Source organism: Sphaerodactylus townsendi, linkage group LG08 (genome assembly GCF_021028975.2).
Source record: "Sphaerodactylus townsendi isolate TG3544 linkage group LG08, MPM_Stown_v2.3, whole genome shotgun sequence".
NCBI lineage: Eukaryota > Metazoa > Chordata > Lepidosauria > Squamata > Sphaerodactylidae > Sphaerodactylus > Sphaerodactylus townsendi.
In genome coordinates this window covers 37,159,640-37,174,740 of record NC_059432.1, presented here as the reverse complement: position 1 = coordinate 37,174,740, position 15,101 = coordinate 37,159,640, and the positions used below count along the sequence as shown (strand labels likewise).

Here is a 15,101-nt window from a genome sequence, read left to right as displayed (position 1 = left end):
TAGTAACCATTGATGGGTCTGTTTTTCAAGAGCCTGTCTAACCTCCTTTTCAAGTATCTTGGATACTTGCTTACAAGAGATCTTGTATGCTTCCAGTAAGCAACTCCCACAAGTTTTTATATCAGACGAAACTAGTCATCAATCAACCAGACCTGAAAACAAAGCAGGAGGAGGGGTAATAGTAGTAGTTTGGATTTATACCCTGCCTTTCTCTCCTGCAAGGAGACTCAAAGGGGCTTCCAAACTCCTTTCCCTTCTTCTCTCTATAACAGACACCTTGTGACGTAGGTGGGGCTGAGAGAGTTCTGAGGGATTGGTGACTAACCCAAGGTCACCCAGTGGGAATGTAGGGAAACTACTTGACCATGCTGGCTCTCTACTTCCATTGTGATTTGGTGCAAATGGCACCAGGTTTGCTTAAGACAACACTACCGAAACATTCACATCCTGCTTCTCTGAAATGATTAGAAACCACCTGTAACAGCATGAAGATGTTTTTAAAACATATAAATCCTCCCCAAAAAAGCTCAAATTCAGAAAAAAAACACTCCAATCTCAAGTCAGCAAAATAAATTAACATCCAAAAACCATTTCAATCAAGTACCTTTCAAAAAAGATAGTTTTGAATGGTTTCTGAAAAGGCAGTGAAGAGAAAACATTCTAGATATCTTCTAGGTGGGAGTTTTGCCAACACAACAGAGAAAGACCAGCCCTCCCTGATTCCAATCACACTTGGCCTACCAAAGCAGCTACCAACAAGATTCTGTGAGTTGCTTTGGCAGGCAGGTAGTGGGAAAACACTTAATTTGGGAGCATCAATAACACCAAAGTAATTCTGCACAACATAACCTTGGTGTTATTTATTTCAAGAATGTGATTCAAGAAGAGGCTTGTATGACAACAACTACAGAAGTCCATGCAAGGTAAATATGGCATAGTGATATCACAGTGATCCCATAACTTAAACAACCTTGCAATTTCTTACTACATTGTAATGCATGTGCCAGTTTGCACTGGTAAAAGGGGAGCAACAACAGCCTTACCACAACAGTCTTTTCCAAATGGTGCATGTTGTTTTGCACTTGGTGTTAACACATACGTCTCTTGCTTCTTGTTGAAATATTATTTTCCTCCTTTCTCCACTGTCCAGTTCTTTTGGGGGGGAGGGGGGAAGGGAAATCACACCTGATGGGGTTTTCAAGGCAAGAGACATTCAGGGATGGTTTGCCATTGCCTGCCACCACATCACACCCCTGGAATTCTTTGGAGGTCTCCCATCCAAATACTTTCCTGGATCAACCCTGCTTAGCTTCTGAGATCTGAAGAGATCAAGCTGCCCTGGGCTATCCATAACAGGGCATACAGCTCCTTTCTAGCCCAAAATTAAATAAATGCAACCAGTATTTCCTTTTTGCATTGCAGCCCAGAACTGAAGGTGGAAGTTGAAATACAGAGTTGTGTTAATGCCTCAATGAAAACGATCTGTGAATCTCATGAAGAGGATTTTAATAGGTCCTCTCACAGGGAATTTATCTGGGAATTTTGCGCAACTCATTTCCTGAACTATTTTATAGTTTTAAGGCTTCTTGTTTCCTTCCCACAGGACATAGCACGTCAATCATTCTTTCAACATCAGCATGTTTTCAGAAGAATAGCAGATAAAACAAACTGCTCTGGACTTTGTGCACATAGAAGAAGTTTCACTACAAAACAACACCCTTATCAGTACTTGGTAAGTTGCTCTTTAAATATTTTGTGAGCTGTATCTTTAGCACTCTGTGTCTTTCTTTCAATAGTGTTAACAAAATATATGCCTATGTAACATGGAGAGGCAGAATATAGTACCATAGCATTTTCTACTTTTTTGCACCAATATTAATACTAAAGACTGTTGTATATTAAAGGCTAATACTGATGGGAATAAGTGGCAAAAATTTAGGAAAGGAAGATTAATATGATTTCTAGTTAACGGCTGCTCTAGTTGATACAGAAAGAAACTGCTTTGATGGGTACAGTTGTAAATCCCTATAAACAAGGATTAGGAATTTGCTTCCTGTGAGTATAAGAGTTTAAAATAGTTGGTTTTCATTAAGAGATGAGCTTCACTTACCCTGCTGCAAAGCAGAAATGAAAGCCAAAGAGCAGTCTTTCGAGTAACTTTGTTCCAAAAACAAATTAGCATTGAAAAATTAAACAAAAGGTCAAACAGCTATAGAATAGAATATCCTAATCCTCTGGCCTTATACAAAACCAGTCCCTTGGGTCACAATGACACAGGATTCTCATAGAAAACAGGATGGTCTCTATCACAGTTATTTTTAACTCACGAGGCTCCAGTTTAATTTTGTAGTCGAAGAGGCTTTGTTGCATGATTGTATATAATTTTAAAACACATTGTATTTATTTCTGATTTATCTTTAGAAACAAGAATGTAGGCTGCTATTATTCAAGGCAGCAGTATAGTTTGGGGTTGGCTGTGCAAATGAGTCAGTCTTTGCATGCAATCAGGAGCAACTTGGGTGGTGAGTTTTTCTATGCCGTACTATTCTTAGTTTGAGGGCATGTTTACATAGAGATGGATAACCATTTTCAATAATGAGGAGCTCGAAGAACATGCTCTCTGAACCTAACTTCCTACGACCATAGGGATCCTTTAATTTTTTTTTTTTAGGAGAAACAGTCTTGAAGAAGTAGTTAAGCAAACATGGATGGAGATCGTTAGAGAATAAGCATCCACTGAATCCAATGCTGAATCTACTGATATTTTGGGCACTCTTGTACATGAATATGCTACTCATGCTTCCACTAGCAAATGAATGTTACACGTTCAAAAATATTTAAAGTATTTTTCAATTGTCAGTGAATGCTGGCAATTAATTGCATTTAACTTGTTCCCAGCATTTTTAAGTATATCTCAGGGGTTTTTTTTAGTTGGAAGATTTGGCTAGGATTGTAAACATAATAATGTTTCCAGACAGGTCCATAGCAAGAAATTAAGGTGAGGTGGGATAAGGGTCGAAATAATCCCAGACCCAGAGATGCTTTGCACAAGGCCTGAGAATGTCACAGAGTGGAATTAGTGATGTCACATTGAATAGATATGGATGATCAGCTAAGGAATGTCATCACTAATAGTTCCTCTAATTGTTCCCCAGTGCTGTGCAGAACTTCCCAGATGCTGCGCGGAACTGAGCCACCTGGGAGAGTTTCTCCTGCCAGGCAGGCCCTTATCTGCACAGCACCAGTGTGATAGCCATGAACCTCACAGGGAACAGGTGTCATTACATATGTGGAATGCAAATAATAGTTCTGTAATTTTAAAGTCATAGTTAATATGAAGAGATTGTAAGACTATGAGGAAAATGTGAAATAATCTTATATATGTGAAAGAAGTACAGCTACAAAGCATATATACCTATGAGGGAGAGTTGGATGACAGATCCCACAAGGCAATCTCCTGTGGGACAATTATCCAACTCAACCCAGCACCACACCAGAAGCCCACTCTATCACTTTTCCTGAAACTCTATGGAAACCATAGAATTTTAAAACAAGAGCTACAGCATCCCCAATACAATGCCAGTGCTTCTGCATTGCGTCAAAAGTGACATCATCCTCCACAGATGCAATTACTGCCCCATGTTCCCGCCTCTCACAAATTTGGCAAATCTAGCTATGGGCCTGCCTTCAGACTATATATGAGTTTGTTTGCTGCCTCACAATCTCAAAGCGTTCAGCATGAATTTGAACAGTCATATGCAAAAGCCAGATTCTTTGGTTGTGTATGCAGTTGTATATACTTAGTGCTCTGCATATACTTAGTGCTCTGACCTGAATAGACCCAGAGTCAGACTCCTGCTTGCCATGGAAATTTATCAGGTGGTCTCCTCTCTTAGCCTTACCTACCTCATAGGCTTGTTGCGAAGATAAAAGAGAGAAAAGGTGACCCACCCTGACCTCCTTGTAGAATAAAAATGCACAAAACAAAAGATACAAAAGACAAAGAGGGAAGGCTCTATGCAATAATTAGATAGGGAGACCATTAAACAAGAGCATACAATATATTAGCTATTTACATATAATTCAGTTAAAATCTCCATAGCCCCAAATCAGAAGTATTTGTGTAGTTATGACAGGATGTGTATCATTAATAATGAGGTGGTATTTTCAATAATTTAAACCAACCAGTACTTGTAGCTTCTTCTTCTTCTTCTTCTTTTTTTTGAAGACAAACATTAGGGAAATGGGATGATCTATTTAGAACAGCAGCAGTAGAAAAATAGGGAATTTCATTGCAGCATTTAAAGAAGACTATCAACAAATGTCATTCAAAATCATTATAATGAAATACAGTTTCATAGTCCCTTGAAGGAGATGTGTAGCTTTAAGATATGACGACACAGGAAAAAAGTTGCAGAAGGAACTTCCTCTAATGATTTCCAGAATCACTCAGTGATGTGTAGGAAGCAAACCACTTAGATCTTACCAGAAACAGATCAGATTGTCCTTGCTGAAGATCAGCATGGCCACAAAACTACCCATTCGAGAAGAATGTGACAACTGGACACCTTTTCAAGTTGCAGATCTGCTGAGACAGGTATGACACTTTTAATGGGCTCCTGCAGATCCAAGCAGTAAATTATTTAATCTTACCCACTCCTGGTTGAATCCTGAACAGTAACCAGAGACAAACTATGAAATGCAGTTATATTATCAATTTGCTCCACTGGCACACAGCTCGTAGGAAGGGAACTGTCTATCACCGAGGATGTTGTAATGTTGAGTGTTATCACAAAGTGCCACTCTGTCTTGGGAGCAAATGGCTTCTTGAGGAACTGTCTTGAGAAATTCTGACTTTCATCTAAAAGCAACCAGGTGTTTACAAGCTTATTTTAACAATTCACTTTGAAAGTCTTGTGGGTTTTGGCAGTTATTTTGATAATGTCAATGTCCAAAGCAGCTTTCTGCTACTCCTGAACCCTATACAAAAAACAAACATTCTTTAAAATATGACATTAAATATTCTTTAAAATTCAATTTTTCATGTTCCTTTTCACCATTTCACTCTCTTAACTGAAATAAATCTATCCATATTTCTCAATAATCCAGCCATTTGAAAAGGTTGATTACAGCGCACTCTTAAAGAGGTACACTTATTGACTTAGGACATAATTCTTCTTATGAGTGTGCTGCTAAAATCCTTAAATTGCATACATTGTTTAATCATCTGTGTCTGAACCTTTTCCAACTGCATAATACCCTTTTAATACCCAACATGGCCCAGTTCATTCTGTGTATTTTATAGCTTTTCTTCGCAGATTTGTATTTTCAAAAATGTTCTCTTGGTCTACATGTCTAACACAAAAATTACATTTTAATTTCTAGCATGTTATTGTTCCATTTAATTACAATCTATTTTCCTGTGTGTTTTGAAATCTCTCTCCACCCTCACAAATCTGTCTGATGTAGAAAATTATCCCTACCAAAATAGTGTATTTATTTACTGGATTTGTATCCCGCTCTCCCTGCCATAGCAGGCTCAGAGTAGCTATCAACAAGTTCATACAAATACATACAATTTATAATACAACAAAACACAGTAAAAATAATCCATAGTGAAAACACACACAGCGCATAAACAAACCAGGGTAGAACAATGTAAATAATAGAAGGGGAGGGGGAAGGAAGACTGGCAAGATGACTCAAATCGTCAAATCAGCAAGATGACTCAAATTGTTAAACCAGCAAGGTGACTCAAATCAGCTTTAAAAAAAAAATCTATGTGATCCAAGAGCTTCAACTTTGCTGCCCGAGGGTGGATCACCTCTTGTGCGAGGCCCTTTACAATTACACCCATCACACCATTGCTGGGGTAATAAATTGGCCATAGCCATTTTATTGAGCAGAAACGTGAGGCTAAGCATGGGTCTGGATCTGGTCATGCAGGTACGTGCTACAGCTCAGCAGGACGGGTGCCCAGTCCCGAACTTCGATCTACTGTGGGGCTCTGCCAGGCGGCTGCTCCTGACCAAAGGTGTTCCCCCTCGGCCCAGTTCAACAGGGCGGTCGCCTCTTGTTGCTGTTGCTGTTCCCGAGGGGAAGGCGCAGCTCCCTAGCCCCCTACTCCTTCCAGAGCCATACCCATGCGCCAAACCGCCACGAACTAGGCTATGACATAATAAGCATGCATTAACATATAAAAGTAGGGTGAGGTGGGTGGGCAAATCGTCGACCGGTGAGCACATGGCCTGAACAAAGGAGGGCAAGCCCCTTTAAAGCCTCAGCTCACTCCTCCTTTCTTCTGGTGACGCTGCCCCTTCCTAAAGTGGCTCCCTTTCCATTTCCGCCCTTGTCTGGGCAGTGTCAGCTGGGCTCGTTCCACCCCCACCCCGATCAGCAACTCCGCCTTGTGGTAATTCACATGCGCCTTTTGACATTAATTTCCATTACATTCAGAGAGGCAAAATAAATGGACTTTAGTAAGGGAGAGTGCGTATAATGTTGCTGCCTTTATTCATCTTTTTCTTTTTAAATCTTAGCTGTCCTTATATGCAGATTTGTGCAGCATGAGAGTACACAGTCTCTCAAACAAAAAACAAATAAAGAAGTTTATCTTAAATTACATATTTGAGAAAAGTATTAAACAAGCTAAGGTGTAATTATTAAGGTCACCAGCCTCCAGGTGGTGGTTGAAGATCTCCCACTATTACAACTGATCTCCAGGCATCAGATATCAATTGATCTGGATAAAATGACTGCTTTGAAAGGTGGACTCTATGGCATTACGCCCCAATGGAAGTTCCCCTCCGGCTCCTTCTCAAATCACACCCCCTGAATCTCCCAAGTCTTTTCCTTAAGCTGCTGCAGAGTCTTCTGAACTGGACTAGGGAAGGGGACTTGGGAGACAGCAGTTTCAGGAATCTAGGTTGGGGAAGTGGTTTGGACAAATTGCCTAAAGCAAACATTTTCTTGCATTTCTTGCATTTCCCTAAAGCACAATTCAAAGTTCCTCAAGTTAAAGAGAAAGATTGAGGCAGCAAGTCATGGATCGCCTGCACCACCACTGTGGGCCAAACTTCAGATAACACTAGAGTTCTGCCACAGGATCACCCAATGGTTTGTGGGAGTTGGCCAAAAACTGAGAGGGGGAGCTCATTATGGATTGGGATTATTTATTTAAAGCATTTCTATGGCACCTTTCTGCACAGTTCTGAATTCCCAAGGTGGTAAACATTAAAACATTGAAAAAAAATAAAATATTTCAAACATTAAAAGGCTTAATTATTCTATGGCCCCTGTCCCAACTGGTTTTAACCAGGGAAAGAAAGTGACCAATACCCATATCATGTCTGTATGTTTTCTCTAACCAGGTTCAGAGCAACCACAGACAGTCCATTTTCATTGAGGGAAATCACACAGGGCAAAGAGTTATTGCCACTCTCCCACAGTTGTAGGCCTCATCCATATCAGCTGCTCTCCAATGCTGCAAAGACACATTGAGTAGTCCAGCCAATTCTAACATCATGTGTAGTTTGGTCATCACCTACATTATTCACTGTAATTGATGCCTTGTGAAGGAGTGGTATACTAGCACTTCTTAAACAATGTGATATGGAGGTGAGGAAACAAACCAGTGCTTACATCTTAAAAGATCATGTGCAACTGAAATACAGATGTTCTTCAATGGGATATAGAAATTGACGCTGCTCTCCCATGTTCCATTTCACTCTACATCTGGTCATACACTCTGTCAATATATTCCCTTCTCTTTTACCCTCCATCCTGCCTTTTAAGTTCAGAACAGAGATATATCAGATCAGAATCAAGTGGGGTGGATCAAACCTTCTGTAAATAGCCTTCCACCAAATTAAGAAGCTGTTATTCCAACAGGAGAAGCATTTAAGTTACAGGAAGGCACTTCTGACTGGAGAAAGACTTCAAAACTTGAACCAAAAGGAAAGGTGGGATAAAACTATTGTAGTAAATAAATGAATAAACACACTTTGCTCAGTGGAGTGGTGGGTTCCTCCCCACCATGTCCCAGTTCTTTGACCAACAGATACAAATCTGCATAAAAACAATAGCTCCGCAGTGCAACAAAAACTCCAAGGAATGAATTCATTTGTGTTTAGATTTCCTAGCATGGCACAACTTCAGACAATGTCAAATGTGTATTACTTCATGTGCAAAAATACTGTAGAGTTGTTTGTTTACTCAAATGGCACATGGGAATGAGAGTTGAAGGGCAAAATACAAGGAACCTAATTCTGAACCATATTACCTTGTGTTGCTTTTTGAAATGAAATTTCTCCACACTTTACAGACAATAACCTGACTATCAGTGAGAGTCCTTCCTCTAATTTAATTTTCCAAATGGTTTTCTATCTGTGGCCTTTTGCACACGTTTGGTCTCTTTGAGTCAACATATATTACCTTCAGGTCAGATTCTCAACTGTGCACATTTCCTGCTGCAGATCTGAGAAACCCCATGTTTTCCAAGAGAAGGCAAAGTGTAGCGTTTTCCCTGCTTGCTGAGGGAAGGTGAAGCACACCAGTATGGGTTCTACTTCATTTGGCTTTTCCACTCTTTCGGGGGGGGGGGGGGGCTATCAGTGCAGCTTCTTTAAAATATATATATATTCTTTTGGCCTATCACTCTTGTGGTAGATCATTAAAATGGCTTTTAAAAAACAAAAACAGCTGTGAGCGGGCGATTTCCCACTGGCGATTAATCCTGGGATAGTCACCCGAAATATCCAGGTTTCCTTGCGAGCTCCCCACTGCCGAACCGCAGAACACAGATCAGTCCCATTTCTGGCGCTCCCTCCCCCCTTATCACGGGATTTTCCTGGACCTGCTTGTATATGCACCTTTTTGAAAAAACACTCCAATGGGAGCTAATAGGAGATGGGGGCTACACATTTGAGGGTCCATAACTTTGGCCCCCATGAACCAAACCTGGGTGGTATCATCAGGAGGGTCTCATAAAGATACTCTGAAATTTTGCTGCTTTCTTAACAATTGTACCCCTGACAGCAGGCACCCCCCCAAGGGGCAGGCCTAGACGTCTTCACTAGAAATATGCTGCAGTGAGGATGTTGGAACCTGGATGAAAAGGTGCCAATTCTTTTGATACTTGGTTGTATCTAGATTAAATTTTCAGTGGGAATTCAACCAACAACTTCCCAACACAGAAATAGGGGGCAGGTAAAATGGCAGTTAGGCTCAGAGGAAGCAGAGGGGCACCTACTCACATGTAAACAAGGAAACAAAGGGAAAGCCCACTGTAAAGCACTGAGCTGTGCCACAAACTTAGAGTTAAATTAACAAATGCTTATGTTTTAATGAGCCTTGACTGAAAACCTTGTTGCTCAGCCAAAACAAGCTATAAACTCCTTTCAAGAAAATAATCAGAACAAACCTTCCCAATAAGCAGTTAAATGAAGATGCAACAGAACATTCACATATGCATTCACATATGCGACAGAACACTGACACTTTCACTAAAAATCATGAGCTGGACAAAAGCAGTTCTAATTGCTGTATTTTGTTTCGCTTACCCATCATCATAAGACCATAAGGGATATGCATTTAGAGCATAACTTTCAAAACCCACTGACAATATACCATGTTCATTAACTTTGGAGGGGTGATTCATCTGAACAGAGCTACTTATTAAAGAAAACCCAGATTTTTTTTTTTTTTGAGGAATCACCACAGTTAGGGTGGCTAACTCTGTCTCGAGAAATTTTTAGAGATATGGGAACCATGTCTGAGGAGGATGGAGTTTGGGGAGGGGAAGGAAATTACACTGGCCTTTATTTGCAGCTGCATCACACTGCTGACTCAGGTTCAGCTGGTGAACAACTGCAATCTCTGAAAATAGAGCTGAGTGACTGAACAGTGGAATTGTAAAGCCTGGCAGCTTGAAGAATAAGTTCTCACTGAGGCTTGTTACTTAGAAAAGACATATGAGTTCCTTAAAACAGAGTAAAGGCTTCTAGCAATCTAGCTAGCTAAGATGGGGGATTTGTAGAAGGTATGTCCAACACTCATGATGAACAGAGGAAAAGAGACAGAGAGGAAAGTGGCTGGAAGGAACCCCTGAAAGTACCATTCTGGGTAATGAAGGGTCGATAGCGGAGTGGACAAAGGAAAGGTCCAGGATCACCTTTACTGACCGTACTGCCCTCCCGTGAGATTCCAATTTCTGAACTAGCATTAGGCAGCATTGCACAGACCCTGGGTTTCCAACCGGGGGGTAAGCATACCCCCAGGGTACATGCCAGAACATTTGTGGATAGGCAAAAAAATTATGTAATGAGTTTACTGATATGGGAGTACCATTTTTAGGGAATGGGCTGCCAAGGGGTACACACGTGATAGAAGGTTGGGAACCATTGGCATAGACCATTCCTTCCAACAATCCCAAAGCCTTCAACAATACAATTCCACAATGCTTTTCATGTGTCAAGCCAACTATGTATAATATACCTATGTATTTTATTATTTGTATTGAATTGCAGAACTTTCTAGAGATAGTAAAAAGCCAGGGGAGACTCCAAAGTCAGGGATACATCAAGATGGATGTCTCTTGATGGATAGTGTCACTAACAGTTGCATCCCATCTAGAGTTGGAATTGGCCATTCCCATCTGCTCCTCAGCTACCCAGCCACAGGACCTCTGTCTTTGATTAATTTAGCTTCAGCTAGCTCTCTTTCAGCCATCTCACTATGGCTTCCAGGAAGCTGGATAGCAGGTCTGGGACTGAGTCTGGGCAGCTGTCCATCAACAAATAGAGTGTCATCAGTATATTGATGGCATTCCAACCCAAACCAGATCAACTGGGCAAATGGGCACATATAGATATTAAACAGTATCAGAGAGACAATGGCCCCTTGCGGAACTCCACATACTAATAAGTGGTGTGTGGAGGTTTCAATTTCTGATAGCTAACCTCTGTCCCTGACCCTGGAGAAATGAGTGCAGTAACTGCAGGGCTGCACATAGATCCCAACATTGGCTAGGTGGTTGGTCAACAAGACAATCGTTGCCATCAGATCCAGATCCTTTCTTAGCAGCTACATAATTTTGCTGTCATGACATTCCCAAAAAACCCATAGGGGAATGAAATCCAATGGTATAATTATTAGTAGCCAGTATTCATTTTAAAAATCCCAAGTACTTCACAAAAATTGTCTGAGCATGATTTAAAACCAGATGTATTACTGATTGTATTAATTATGCCCATGATGCAAAGAGAGGCAAGGCAGAGAGATAGCTGAGGTGAGATTTGAACCAAAAATGTCCAAGCTCATAAGATACACATGTAGCCACTACATGACACATGATCATTTATTCTAGATGGTTGCATATCAGGAAGCAACCAGAATGAACAATGAAACCTGTACGATTATGGTAGTAAAATGCAGCATTTACTCCGGTATTTAAGTTGAGTCAACATTTATGATGATTTATATCTGACCTTGATTTTTTCCAGCATGCTGAACATCTGCAGTACTTAAATTTCCATTACTGTTCACGTCCTCCTTAATATAGACATGCAAAACATCCATCCATGCCTGACATCCTTGGGGGGAACAAAACCAAACCACATGTACAAAGATGTCAATTTGAGAGGGGAAAAAATCTGACTCAGAAAGCACCCTGTGGTCACTTAAAATATAGAGTTGTCATACTAACTATCTGTGGAAACAGGGCCAAAAATTGAGATACCAATCCTAGCCCAAATTTTGCCCTAGTCAAAATCTCCTTTGGCTGTTACCACCACCAGAGGTCTACAGTATTGGATGCCAAATCTCAGACAAGGACTGATGTACTTCCATGTCTTTCTGATTTCCAATACTACTTGTACTTCCTGGGTTTTCCAGCTCTGGTTGGGAAATATCTGGAGATTTGGGGCGTGAAGCCTAAGGAAGGCAAGGTGTGGGGAGGAGAGGAACTTCAACAAGTTTTAATGCCGCGGAGTCCACCTTCCAAAGAAGCCATTTTCTGCAGATGAACTTATATTTGTCACCAGGAGATCAGTTGTAATAGTGGGAGATTCCCAGCCACCACCTAAAGACTGGCAACCTTAGTACTTCCTAGATGAAAACCACCCCAGAACATAAACAGGAGTATACATAATAGTGATTTAAGAGATAGTGGTGCACTCGTTTTAGGGATTGGGTGTTCCGCATGCTGAGAACTTCACCTCAAATAAGTTCACAAATAGATGCTGCTTACTGCATATAAACATACATGAACATGAGCATGGAAAGCACCCCAAAGAACAAGCTTGAGGAGGTTGAAAGTGACCTGGCCTATGTTCTGTGATCACCACAGGTGGGCATGATACAAACCAAACTGACAAAGGCTTGGTTAATTACCTCAGGTCCAACACAAAGCTCTGGCTCAAGCAACTAGTTTAACCATAATGTTCATTAAATACAATATATAGATCAAGTCTGAAGACTAGAAATAGATGTATCCCATGTCTCAAGAGTACAATTTGCCATAGCATTGGACACACAATAGATTTTGGTAGAGCTGAGAGGCATTTGAGTGATGTATAACTTTCTATGATCTGTATTCTGTTTTTTTTTTAACAATCTGCAAAATCTGTTTTGTGTCAGATATGGGATGACACCATGAATAGCAATCCCTCCCTCAAACTATTCTTTGAGGAACATGGGAAAACTATTGTCTGGCTTCGCATTTGAACTAGAGCCATGGTTAGGTGTAATCATTATCAATAACTATCAGTACAAAATGTACAGATTTTCATAAAACCAAAATCTCCTGAAAATTCAGTAGTGCAGCGTGGTAGCCTGGAATCAACCAAAACCTTTTGAATAAATATATGAACACCAAATGTAGTGTCTTCTTTTTTTTCAGTGTGGGATGTATGACTGTGCCAGGATTGTGGAAAAATTTAATATAGATGGAGCTCAATTTTTGGTAAGTCATTTCAGTAATTTTTACAAGAAAAATGCAATAAGTTTTCCCTTGTTTAATTGAGCATGATAAATATACTCAATGACAAGTTTTTATGAATCTGCACAGCACAACATTGGTGGAAGCTATGGCATATAGATTGTTGGTTCACATAACACTGAATCATTATTGATTGATTTAATTTATACCCTGACTTTCTCCCCAATGGGAACCCAAAGCAGCTTATATTATTCTGCTTTTCTCTATTTCATCCTGGCAAATAAGGGCCCATTATGTTTGGAATGCTTACCTCAGGGCTCTTTACTGTGCAGCGGGGTTGTAGTGGGGTCTCCTTGCCTTTCTCTGTTTACATTAGAGGAGACACTCCAGTGCTACTGAGCAACTTGCTTACTGAAGTCTCCGGGTTTTTTCTGGTTTTCTTAACTCCACCCATCAACTTATTCTTAAAGGCACACAGTCGCAAGATTGCTGGCTTTGTTAAAGCCTTCTAAATTGTTCTTATATTGACACTGTTGTTATTGTCATCATCTGGCTCACAACTGACAAGAGCAACAGGCAATTCCAAGCTAGGAAACACAAATGCATGTTAAGCAATCCAAGGTCAACCACAAAGTATCAAACAGAGTCCAGAAGAAGAAGAAGAAGAAGAGTTTGGATTTATATCCCCCCTTTCTCTCCTGTAGGAGACTCAAAGGGGCTTACAATCTCCTTGCCCTTCCCCCCTCACAACAAACACCCTGTGAGGTGGGTGGGGCTGAGAGAGCTCCAAGAAGCTGTGACTAGCCCAAGGTCACCCAGCTGGCGTGTGTGGGAGTGTACAGGCTAATCTGAATTCCCCAGATAAACCTCCACAGCTCAGGCAGCAGAGCGGAGGGGATCAGGGCTACCCTTTTGAGGGTCCATAAATTTGGACCCCCTGAACCAAACTGCACCAAACTTTGGGGGGTCCCATAAGGACAGTCTCCAGATGATATCCTGAAATTTTGGTGCTGCTACGTCCAAAAATGCACCCCCTGCAGGAACATCCCAGAAATTTGTCCAAGAATCTTTGTTCTGCATTGAGTTTTCAGCATTGCTGTCAATGGGGGTTGCAGGCTGGGGGGGGGCACATTTCTGAAGGCACAGTCTCAAAACTTTCAAGTTCTCATCAGGAGACTGCCCTAATGATACCCCACAGGTTTGGTGCAGTTTGGTTCAGGGGGGCCAAAGTCATGGACCCTCAAAACTGTAGCCCCCATCTCCTATTAGCTCCCATTGGAAACAATAGGAGATGGAGCACCCCCTTTGGGAGTCCATAACTTTGGACTCCCTCACCAAACTTGGGGGGTAGCATAAGGACAGTCTCCTGATGATACGCTGAAATTTTGGTGCTGCTAGCCTAAAAACTGCACCCCTGCAGGCCAAAAATGGAAAACCACTCAAATACCCCAAAATTGATGCCCCCCTGCAAGGTGGTGCCCTGGGCAGATGCCCACCTTACCCAATGGGCATTACACCCCTGCAAGCTCCTCTCCCTCTTCCCCCAAATGTTCCTGCTTGAAAGCCATCCAAGTAGAAGTAGCCAGTTTTCAGATACAAGGACTTGCTTTATTGAGTTTGTGCCTTCTGTCACTGAACTATGGCCCAGATAATTAGAAGGGTGTGTAGGTCTTCAGGACTTCTTGCTCCATCAAAGAATGTTCCTACGACTCATCCATTCTCTCCTGCTTTCTTTGCCTTCTACTGTCCATTTCCCCTTCAAAATGCTCAAGTCTGCAAAATTCCAAATCTCACCATCAGCTCAGTGATAAAAATAATGAATGCACGTGTATGTGTTTGCCTTTAATGAAATGTTCATGGTTTTTGTGTGTCAGACATGATCCAGATTTGGAAAAGCACTTCTCAAAAAAAGAAGACAGCTGAATCAATTCAAAGGTTTTTAAGTGGTCAATAGGGAAGGAACAATTGGTTTCATTTTCCTCAGAGCATGCGTATCTTTCAAACGCTACAGTAAACATTTATTATTGAGGCAAGAGAGCATGGTAACAAAACAAATACATAAACTATCACCAGGGGTTGGGTTGGTTTCAGATCAGATATCAAACACTGCACTTTAACTGAAAATGAGCGAGAACGATTCAGTGGTATAGAACGCTAAAATCTG

At 41.0% G+C, this 15,101-nt stretch overlaps 1 protein-coding gene across 3 annotated transcripts in view; it reads left to right on the top strand.

Moving 5' to 3' along the window:
* Positions 1-1,614: 1,614 nt before the first annotated feature.
* Positions 1,615-15,101, top strand: part of BLNK (B cell linker) — a 124,030-nt gene continuing 110,543 nt past the window's right edge. For 2 of the 3 annotated variants that reach the window (XM_048505423.1, XM_048505422.1), the window contains exons 1-2: positions 4,469-4,597; positions 12,899-12,961. In XM_048505423.1, coding sequence (XP_048361380.1) covers positions 4,523-4,597; positions 12,899-12,961 — 138 coding nt within the window. In that variant the 5' untranslated portion in view covers positions 4,469-4,522. Of the gene's footprint in view, positions 1,733-4,468; positions 4,598-12,898; positions 12,962-15,101 lie in introns of those variants that run through there. The other variant, XM_048505425.1, reaches the window with a different exon arrangement.